Source organism: Petromyzon marinus, chromosome 75 (genome assembly GCF_048934315.1).
Source record: "Petromyzon marinus isolate PM22_M1 ecotype Great Lakes invasive population chromosome 75, UKy_Petmar_22M1.pri1.0, whole genome shotgun sequence".
Lineage (NCBI taxonomy): Eukaryota > Metazoa > Chordata > Hyperoartia > Petromyzontiformes > Petromyzontidae > Petromyzon > Petromyzon marinus.
The window spans coordinates 7860319-7871667 of NC_133741.1; the positions used below are offsets into that span (position 1 = coordinate 7860319).

Here is an 11349-nt window from a genome sequence, read left to right on the forward strand (position 1 = left end):
TGTATGTGTCTCTATGAGTATGGGTCTCTGTGGGTCTCTATGAGTATGGGTCTCTATGAGTATGGGTCTCTGTGGGTCTCTATGAGTATGGGTCTCTATGAGTATGGGTCTCTGTATGTGTCTCTATGAGTATGGGTCTCTGTGGGTCTATGGGTCTCTATGAGTATGGGTCTCTGTAGGTCTGTATGGGTCTCTGAGTATGGGTCTCTGGGTGTGTATGGGTCTCTATGAGTATGGGTCTCTGTGGGTCTGTATGTGTCTCTATGAGTATGGGTCTCTGTGGGTCTATGGGTCTCTATGAGTATGGGTCTCTGTAGGTCTGTATGTGTCTCTATGAGTATGGGTCTCTGGGTGTGTATGGGTCTCTATGAGTATGGGTCTCTGTGTGTCTGTATGTGTCTCTATGAGTATGAGTCTCTGTAGGTCTGTATGGGTCTCTATGAGTATGGGTCTCTGGGTGTGTATGGGTCTCTATGAGTATGGGTCTGTATGGGTCTCTGTGTGTCTGTATGTGTCTCTATGAGTATGGGTCTCTGTGGGTCTGTATGGATCTCTATGAGTATGGGTCTCTGTGGGTCAGTATGTGTCTCTGTGGGTCTGTATGGGTCTCTATGGGCCTGTTGAAACACGTGTTTAGAGTGTTTGGCTGCTGTGATAAATGTCCATGCGATGATGATGCTGCTGCTGATGATGCACATGACGATATCAGCCACTTGGTTGAGCTGCTCTCATTACGTGATGGCCAGGTCGTGTCTGATGAAAGAGCTTCACAGCAGCTCTGCCGGGCCCTTACACCCTGATAGTGAAGTAAAAATAGGTTTTGTGGTTTCTTAAAACGACTTCGAACGGCAACACAAGCGATCTTGATCAGGTGTAAAAAGTAACAAATCACGGAGGTAAATACAACAAGAAGATGAGAGACGAGAATTCAACACAGCTAAGAAAAAAATCACGCGAAGCACAACCATCTTCTTTGGTTCTTTCGGTAAAGTCACCAGGTAGAATGAGAATAAAATAATAAAATAACACGATAAAATTCTCACGACGTTTCGGCCACAACGCAAGCGGCCGTCTTCAGGTGAAAGGTACGGACCTGTCGGGACGACAGAGCTTCAATAAACGATGTTAAGATTCGTAGCGACTTTTAAGCTGGTTGGGAGAAGTCGCTACGAATCTTAACATCGTTCATTGAAGCTCTGTCGTCCCGACGGGTCCGTACCTTTCACCTGAAGACGGCCGCTTGCGTTGTGGCCGAAATGTCGTGAGAATATTATTGTGTTATTTTATTTTATCAATTTATTATTTTAGTCTCATTCTACATGACTTTACCGAAAGAACCAAAGAAGATGAATCCTTGCAGTCACGAAAGCTTTAAATAGAAGCACGACCAGTCAGGCCAACAACACAGTTAGACACTTACCTGGCGAACCACGAAATTTAACACTCTTCTGAAATTCGTGGTCCACCAGGTAAGTGTCTAACTGTGTTGTTGACCTGACTGGTTGTGCTTCACGTAATGTTTTTTCCTAGGTTTGTTGAATTCTCGTCTCTCATATTCTTGTTGTATTTACCTCCGTGATTTGTTTTTTTTACTTTACACCTGATGAGGATCGCTTGTGCTGCGCGTCGAAACGTCGCGATTGATTTATTTCAATATAATTTTACGGTATTCCTACACACGTGACTTTACCGGAAAAAAACAACGAGCGATTTACACGGTCACGAAAGCTTTAATTCTTCATTGACTTCGAACGGGTCTCAGGCACGTGGCCCGTGTCACAAGTCGGGGTGGGGTGGGGCGGGTGGGGAGGGCTGCCCGTGTGGGTGTAAATGCGTCACCTTGCGTGATCGACACACTGCTGACTGGACGCTCCTGCCGTAACCTCCGAGCGTGGAATCCCTTCCCCCGTCTCTGCTCTTTGTTCCAGGACAACATTCTGCTCACCGCGGACGGCAAAGTGAGGGTCAACGACTTCGGGTGCAGCTTCTACCTGAAGTATAAAAGTGAGCGAGTGGGGCTTTTGCGTGCGTGGAGTTTTATATATATATATTTTTTGCTCGGGGGTTATCTCGCGTCGACGTCATCGTTGCGTTTGTAATTCTAGACTTGAAGCTTTCGTGACTGCAAGGATCCATACTCTTTGGTTCTATTCGGTAAAGTCACGTAGGTAAAAAAAATAAAACAACAAAAATCACGACGTTTCGGCCACAACACAAGCGGCCTTCATCAGGTGAAGGGACCAGGCTGTCTGGAGGACAGCGCTGGAGTGGAACACAGCCACGCTCAGGCCGCGGACCTTTAAGCTGTGTGCGAGGAAACAAGGTGCCTTGACAAAGGAATTAGCATAACAAATTAGCATTTGATTGGCCGACTTGGCATAGAGGCGGTGTACGTGCGGGTGCACATGCCGGTTGGCGCGAGACAGCCTGATCCCTTCACCTGATGAAGGCCGCTTGTGTTGTGGCCGAAACGTCGTGATTTTCGTCGTTTTATTTTTTTACCTACTACGTGACTTTACCGAACAGAACCAAAGAGTACGGATCCTTGCAAGTCACGAAAACTTTAAATCTAGAAATGCAAACGTTGTTTTGAATTGGAATTAATAAAGTCAAGCCAGGTCGCGTCCTTTAAGCCGACAGAACACCTAAAGTGCAGCCAGCCGGTGAGGTTCAGCGTCACGCGGGCGGGACGCGGCCAATCGATTCGTCGCTTGCACAGCACTAACCGGTGCGCTGGAGTTGTGAACCCGCTACGACGTTTACAATTCGAGCGCTCGCAGCCGAGCATCATCATCATCATCATCGTCATCATCATCGTCATCATCATCGTCATCATCATCGTCATCGTCATCATCATCATCGTCATCGGGCGGGCAGCCAGAGTACGCGGTCCAACCCGAAATAAAAACACTCGCCATCCGCCGTGACGTATCGGTCGCAGAAGCCGACCACGCGTTTAACCGACCGAGAGAAAAAACTGTTCCACCCGCGTCGCTGTTGACGGAGGGACCACTTTGTAGTCATCGTCGTCGTTGTTGTTGTTGTTGTTGCTCAGCCCAAACCGTGGGCGGGACGTTGCCCTACATGGCCCCGGAGCTGCTGCTGGGCTACCGTGTCACCTGTGCCGTGGACATGTGGGCCCTGGGCTGCACCGTGGCCGAGTTGGCCACCGGCAAGGTGCTCTTCAATTCACATACCTACAAAGACCACCTGCACTGCTGCATCGAGGTACGGGCGGGTGGGTGGGTACGGTGGGTGGGTACGGTGGGTATGGTGGGTGGGTACGGTGGGTATGGTGGGTGGGTACGGTTGGTATGGCGGGTGGGTACGGTGGGTACGGTGGGTCTGTATGGTGGGTGAGCGGGCGGGCAGGTCTCTATGGGTATGGGTCTCTGTGGGTCTGCACAGAGACCCATCCTCATAGAGACCCCGTAAAGACCCACAGAGAACCATACTCATAGAGTTGTATCCCTCCCACAGCCACAAACACCAGCGAGGAATATCCGAACTGGTCCTGGGCCTATCATAGGTTGAGTCAGCCTCAAACGAGTACCTGGCGTAGCGGTGTGTAGTAAACATTTTATACTGGGGGAGACAAAGGTGGCCGGGCGTGGCGCTGGGCACCCACCCCCTCGTGTGCCGTTCCGGCCTTCATAGGTGCCGCTCGCTACTAGCAGCGCTTGCCCCAGCGATGAGATGAGGCTAATACGTGGAGGAGGGGATTGTTATCTTTGTACACAGTGCTGGCCTCCACACGAGCTGCCTCCGGCACTACTCACCGCTGACTGACGGCACTTGCCCCAATGGGCCCGCTGAGGCTACACCGGCTGTAACTGTCCCCCCCGCCTCCTCCTCCTCCTTTTGTCTTCGTCCGAAATCGTGCGCAGATGCTGGGCATGCCCCCGAAGAAGATGGTGGACGAAGCCCCTTACAGGAAAAATTACTTTGGTGAGTTGAAGGGCTCGGGCAGGCCGGCGCTAGCGATGTAACCCATTCCGTTTTGTTAGGTGGGGTGGGGGGGGGTGGTGGCAGTGAGGCTCTTATAGGGGTGGGTGGGTGGGTGGGTGGGTGAGAGGGTATGTAGGTGGGGTGAGTGGGTGTGTAGGTGGATAGGAAGGTGGGTGGTTAAGTGGATGAGCGGGTATGTAAGTGGGGTGAGTGGGTGTGTAGGTGGATAGGAAGGTGGGTGGTTAAGTGGATGAGTGGGTATGTAGGTGGGGTGAGTGGGTGTGTAGGTGGATAGGAAGGTGGGTGGTTAAGTGGATGGGTGGGTGTGTAAGTGGGGTGAGTGGGTGTGTAGGTGGATAGGAAGGTGGGTGGTTAAGTGGATGAGTGGTAATGTAAGTGGGGTGAGTGGGTGTGTAGGTGGATAGGAAGGTGGGTGGTTAAGTGGATGAGTGGGTATGTAAGTGGGGTGAGTGGGTGTGTAGGTGGATAGGAAGGTGGCTGGTTAAGTGGATGAGTGGGTATGTAAGTGGGGTGAGTGGGTGTGTAGGTGGATAGGAAGGTGGGTGGTTAAGTGGATGAGCGGGGTGTGTTGGCCACGTGGTGGTTGGTGACTCTGCGCGCGTCTCTCTGTCTCTCTGCAGACTCTGAGGGACTCCCCGACAACCCGTCCAAGCAGAGGCTACCGGGAAGTCTCCCCCTGGACCGCGCCCTGCGGGGCCGTCACCCTCAGCTGGTGGACTTCGTCAGCCGCTGTCTGCAGTACGAAGCACGCTCACCCCCTCGCTCACCCTCTCGCTCACCCCCTCGCTCACCCCTCACTCACCCCCCCACTCACCACCCCATACCTGTCAACAGCTTATCGGTGCCCTGCCTCGCTGCAGACCCAATTTCAGAACTCATCGGTCACCCCCCGTGCCCCCTTATAAATCTCAGCGTTCATCCTACAAAGTCCCATCGCAAGGGAGAAACACAAACACAAATGTACACGAATTTGTTTTTGTTGCTGCCCGAATTGAAACGGTTGCACTGTCAAATCATCTCACCATGTCCCTCTCACCACGTGTGCGCCTCCCCCCTCCCTCCCTCCCCGTGTCCCTCCCAACAGATGGGATCCGAAACTCCGGATGACGCCTAAGAAGGCGCTGGCTCACAGCTGGCTCCAAACCATCATCACCACCACCACCACCACCACGAGCAGCACCCCCATCACCAGCAGGGCCACGCCCACCACCAGCAAGGCCACGCCCACCGCCAGCAAGGCCACTCCCACCGCCAGCAAGGCCACTCCCACAGCCAGCAAGGCCACGCCCACCGCCAGCAAGGCCACGCCCACCGCCAGCAGGGCCACTCCCACCGCCAGCAGGGCCACTCCCACCGCCAGCAGGGCCACTCCCACCGCCAGCAGGGCCACTCCCACCGCCAGCAGGGCCACGCCCACTGCCAGCAGGGCCACTCCCACCGCCAGCAGGGCCACTCCCACCGCCAGCAGGGCCACTCCCACCACCAGCAGGGCCACGCCCACCACCAGCAGGGCCACTCCCACCACCAGCAGGGCCACTCCCACCGCCAGCAGGGCCACTCCCACCGCCAGCAAGGCCACCCCCACCGCCAGCAGGGCCACCCCCACCGCCAGCAGGGCCACCCCCACCACCAGCAGGGCCACCCACACCACCAGCAGGGCCACCCCCACCACCAGCAGGGCCACCCCCACCACTAGCAGGGCCACCCCCACCACTAGCAGGGCCACCCCCACCACTAGCAGGGCCACCCCCACCACCAGCAGGGCCACCTCCACCACCAGCAGGGCCACCCCCACCACCAGCAGGGCCACCCACACCACCAGCAGTGCCACTCACACCACCAGCAGTGCCACTCACACCGAGGCCACCCCCACCACCAGCGAGGCCACCCCCACCCACACTGAGGCCACCCCCACCACCAGCGAGGCCACCCCCACCCACACCGAGGCCACCTCCACCACCAGCGAGGCCACCCCCACCACCAGCGAGACCACCCCCACTACCAGCGAGGCCACGCCCACCACCAGCGAGGCCACCCCCACCACCACCGAGGCCACCCCCACCGCCAGCTAGGTCACACCCACCGCCAGCGAGGCCACCACCAGCGAGGCCACCCCCACCACCTGCCAGGCCACGCCCACCGCCAGCGAGGCCACCCCCACCACCAGCGAGGCCACCACCAGCAGGGCCTCCCCCACCACCGCCACCACCACTCCCATCATCATCTACATCCGGCCCATCACCATCAACTGGGCCACCACCAGCAGCTGGGCCACCACCACCACCACCATCCGGGCCACCACCACCAGCTGGGCCGACACCACCAGCTGGGCAACCACCACCATCAGCAGCAGCGGCGGCACCACTCCTGTGCAGGGCTCTGCAGCTGCTGAGCCACGGTGAGCCTCTCTCTCTGTGTACCTTGCCTGGTACGCAGGAGGTCGTGGGTTCAACCCTGACCCTGATGAGATGTTAACTACCTCACCTGGTACGCAGGAGGTCGTGGGTTCGATCCCGACCCTGATGAGATGTTAGCTACCTCGCCTGGTACGCAGGAGGTCGTGGGTTCGATCCCGACCCTGATGAGATGTTAACCACCTCGACTGGTACGCAGGAGGTCGTGGGTTCAATCCCGACCCTAATGAGATGTTAACTACCTCGCCTGGTACACAGGAGGTCGTGGGTTCAATCCCGACCCTGATGAGATGTTAACTACCTCGCCTGGTATACAGGAGGTCAGGGGTTCGATCCCAACCCTGATGAGATGTTGACTACCTCGCCTGGTACGCAGGAGGTCGTGGGTTCAATCCCGACCCTGATGAGATGTTAACTACCTCGCCTGGTACACAGGAGGTCGTGGGGTCGATCCCGACTGACGATGCCTGGCTGCTGCTGCTGTATATTTGCAGTCTGCGTCTCTCTCTTTCTCTCATCATCATCACGGTGGCTAGGAGATGTTAACTCCCTTGCCTGGTATGCAGGAAGTCGTGGGCTCGATATCATCACGGTGACGATGATGATGATGACGATGATGATGATGATGACGATGATGACGATGACGACGATGATGATGATGACGACGATGATGATGATGACGACGATGATGATGATGACGATGATGATGACGATGATGACGATGATGATGATGATGCGCTGCTGTGGTGCTGCTGCCTCTCTCTCCACAGAGCGGAGCCGGAGGAGAAGCTCCAATCACCATCGCCGTCATCATCACCATCATCATCACCATCATCATCGCCATCGTCATCATCACCGCTCACCACCGTGGGCCCAGCTGTGGCAGAAGCCTGATGAGAGGACGCCAGAACTGATACCGAGATTGGACTGGACACCACACTCACCACCGTCACCACACTTACCACACTCACCACCCACACTCACCACACTCACCACACTTACCACACTCACCACCCACACTCACCACACTTACCACACTCACCACACTTACCACACTCACCACCCACACTCACCACCCACACTCACCACACTCACCACACTTACCACACTCACCACCCACACTCACCACACTTACCACACTCACCACCCACACTCACCATACTTACCACCCACACTCACCACACTCACCACCCACACCACCCACACTCACCACCCACACTCACACTCACTACACTCACCACCCACACTCACCACCCACACAACACTCACACTCACCACACTCACCACCCACACTCACCACCCACACTCACCACACTCACCACCCACACTCACCACCCACACTCACCACACTCACCACCCACACGCACCACCCACACGCACCACCCACACTCACCACACTCACCACCCACACTCACCATACTCACCACCCACACCACCCACACTCACCACCCACACTCACCACCCACACTCACCACCCACACTCACACTCACCACACTCACCACCCACACTCACCACACCCACCACACTCACACTCACCACACTCACCACCCACACTCACCACCCACACTCACTACCCACACTCACCACCCACACTCACCACCCACACAACACTCACACTCACCACCCACACTCACCACCCACACTCACCACACTCACCACCCACACTCACCACCCACACTCACCACCCACACTCACACTCACCACACTCACCACCCACACTCACCACACCCACCACACTCACACTCACCACACTCACCACCCACACTCACTACCCACACTCACCACCCACACTCACCACCCACACAACACTCACACTCACCACCCACACTCACCACACAATGGACTACAGCTTGCCTAGCCACGCGCGCGTGTGAAGAGTTAGGATAGAGATATTATAAATAAGTTATAATGTAATCATGTGTACATATATATCTAGACATTTGTTTGATTATCGATTGTTGTTAATAAATAAGCGGACTCAACATAACGTTGCAATTGTGTTTGTTGTGGCGAGTTGCTGCTGCCTGGGTCTAAGGTGACTTGGGTTCAGATGTTGACTACCTCGCCTGGTACGCAGGAGGTCGTGGGTTCGATCCCGACCCTGACGAGATGTTAACTACCTTGCCTGGTACAGAGGAGGTCGTGGGTTCCATCCCGACCCTGACGATGCCTGCTGCTGCTGCTGTATTCGAAGTCTGCCCAGCTCTGTGTCTCATCAGCAGAAGCAAGAGACAGGCTCTGCTTGAACCAATGGTGGTGAACTGCCCAGGTGTTTGTCGTCAGATGCACCTAGCCTGGCACAGCAGTACAACCCATGGCACCCGCTGCGTCTGTCCGTGACCTCCTCCTGCACCTAGCCTGGCACAGCAGTCAACCCATGGCACCTGCTGGGTCTGTCACGTGACCTGCCAGCAGCGACCCTTTGACACTTCACGTGGCCTCAGAGTGCATGCACCTAGCCAATACAAAGCGCCGTGGTGACGTCACAAGGGGGGCACGTCACTGAGTTGCATTGAATGAGTTCTGCACGGACGGCTTACCTAACCTATCCACACTACAAATTGCAATCATTCACTGGCTACTCCCATAGACTTCTATAGGATTTACGTCAGCCTTTCCGCCACATTTCCTACATGACATAAGCACCTTTACTTATCCACACAGCCCCGTGGTGACCAAGAGCGGCTACCTGAACCTCTCTCTCCCCACCACCCACCCACCACCCACCCACCATGGTGACCAAGAGCGGCTACCTGAACCTCTCTCTCCCCACCACCCACCCACCACCCACCCACCATGGTGACCAAGAGCGGCTACCTGAACCTCTCTCTCCCCACCACCCACCCACCACCCACCCACCGTGGTGACCAAGAGCGGCTACCTGAACCTCTCTCTCCCCACCACCCACCCACCACCCACCCACCGTGGTGACCGAGAGCGGCTACCTGAACCTCTCTCTCCCCACCACCCACCCACCACCCACCCACCGTGGTGACCAAGAGCGGCTACCTGAACCTCTCCCCACCACCCACCCACCACCCACCCACCGTGGTGACCAAGAGCGGCTACCTGAACCTCTCTCTCCCCACCACCCACCCACCACCCACCCACCGTGGTGACCAAGAGCGGCTACCTGAACCTCTCTCTCCCCACCACCCACCCACCACCCACCCACCGTGGTGACCAAGAGCGGCTCCCTGAACGAGTCCCCAGCGGGCGTCTGGACCCGCCGCTGGCTGTGCGTGCGGTGGCCGTTTGAGCTCCTCACCAACGCGGAGAGCGACCGCTGTGAGCGTGGGGCCCTGGACCTCCGGGCTGCACGGTGGGGGGAGGGGGGGGAGGGGTGGAGTGGGGGGGGAGGGGTGAGAGTTGAGGGGGAGAGGGGAGGGGGAGAGAGAGGTGAGGGAGAGGGGAGATTGGCGAAAGATGGAGTGTAATGGTTTTCTCACCCCCCCCTCACCCCCCCCCTCACCCCCCTCACCCCCCCTCAACCCCCCCCCCAACCCAGACCCCGTTCACGTTTGTGCTCTGCACACAGCACCGCGGGCTGCTGCTGCTGCTGCAGGCCTCCAGCTCCCGCGACCTGCAGGATTGGCTCTACACATTCAACCCCCTGGCCGCGGGGACTTACAGGTGGACTCCTCACGGGGGTGAACTCACGGGGGTGGACTCACGGGGGGGGTGGACTCACGGGGGTGGACTCATGGGGGTGGACTCACGGGGGGACTTACAGGTGGACTCACGGGGGTGGAATCACGGGGGGACTTACAGGTGGACTCACGGGGTGGACTCACGGGGGTGGACTCACGGGGGGACTTACAGGTGGACTCACGGGGGTGGACTCACGGGGGTGGACTCACGGGGGGGGTGGACTAACGGTGAGAGACTCACGGGGAGAGACTCACGGGGGTGGACTCACGGGGAGAGACTCACGGTGAGGGTCTCACGGTGAGAGACTCACGGGGGTGGACTCACGGGGGGAGACTCACGGTGAGAGACTCACGGGGGGAGACTCACGGTGAGAGACTCACGGGGGTGGACTCACGGTGAGAGACTCACGGTGAGAGACTCACGGGGGGAGACTCACGGTGAGAGACTCACAGGGGTGGACTCACGGTGAGAGACTCACGGGGGTGGACTCACGGTGAGAGACTCACGGTGAGAGCTCACGGGGGGAGACTCACGGGGGTGGACTCACGGTGAGAGACTCACGGTGAGAGGCTCACGGTGAGAGACTCACGGGGGTGGACTCACGGTGAGAGACTCACGGTGAGAGACTCACGGGGGGAGACTCACGGTGAGAGACTCACAGTGAGAGACTCACGGTGAGGGACTCACGGGGGGAGACTCACGGGGGGAGACTCACGGTGAGAGACTCACGGTGAGAGACTCACGGGGGTGGACTCACAGGGGAGAGACTCACGGTGAGAGACTCACGGTGAGAGACTCACGGGGGTGGACTCACAGGGGAGAGACTCACGGTGAGAGACTCACGGTGAGAGACTCACGGTGAGAGACTCACGGGGGTGGACTCACAGGGGAGAGACTCACGGTGAGAGACTCACGGTGAGAGACTCACGGTGAGAGACTCACAGTGAGAGTCTCACGGTGAGAGACTCACGGTGAGAGACTCACGGGGGGAGACTCACGGTGAGAGACTCACGGTGAGAGACTCACGGTGAAAGACTCACGGTGAGTGACTCACGGTGAGAGACTCACGGGGGGAGACTCACGGTGAGAGACTCACGGGGAGAGACTCACGGGGGTGGACTCACGGGGGTGGACTCACGGTGAGAGACTCACGGTGAGAGACTCACGGTGAGAGACTCACGGTGAGAAACTCACATTGGGGAGACTCACGGTGAGAGACTCACGGTGAGAGACTCACGGTGTGAGACTCACGGTGAGAGACTCACGGTGGGAGACTCACGGGAGTGGACTCACAGGGGAGAGACTCACGGTGAG

At 57.4% G+C, this 11349-nt stretch overlaps 1 protein-coding gene across 1 annotated transcript in view; it reads left to right on the plus strand.

Annotated features, from left to right (window-relative positions):
• LOC142907204 (uncharacterized) overlaps window positions 1-8371 on the plus strand; it is a 28112-nt gene extending 19741 nt beyond the window's left edge. Inside the window, exons 6-11 of the mRNA XM_076056467.1 lie at window positions 3056-3228; window positions 3888-3948; window positions 4590-4707; window positions 5054-5706; window positions 6059-6367; window positions 7154-8371. Coding sequence (XP_075912582.1) covers window positions 3056-3228; window positions 3888-3948; window positions 4590-4707; window positions 5054-5706; window positions 6059-6367; window positions 7154-8271 — 2432 coding nt within the window. The 3' untranslated portion in view covers window positions 8272-8371. The remainder of the gene's footprint in view (window positions 1-3055; window positions 3229-3887; window positions 3949-4589; window positions 4708-5053; window positions 5707-6058; window positions 6368-7153) is intronic.
• The last annotated feature ends 2978 nt before the right edge of the window (window positions 8372-11349 follow it).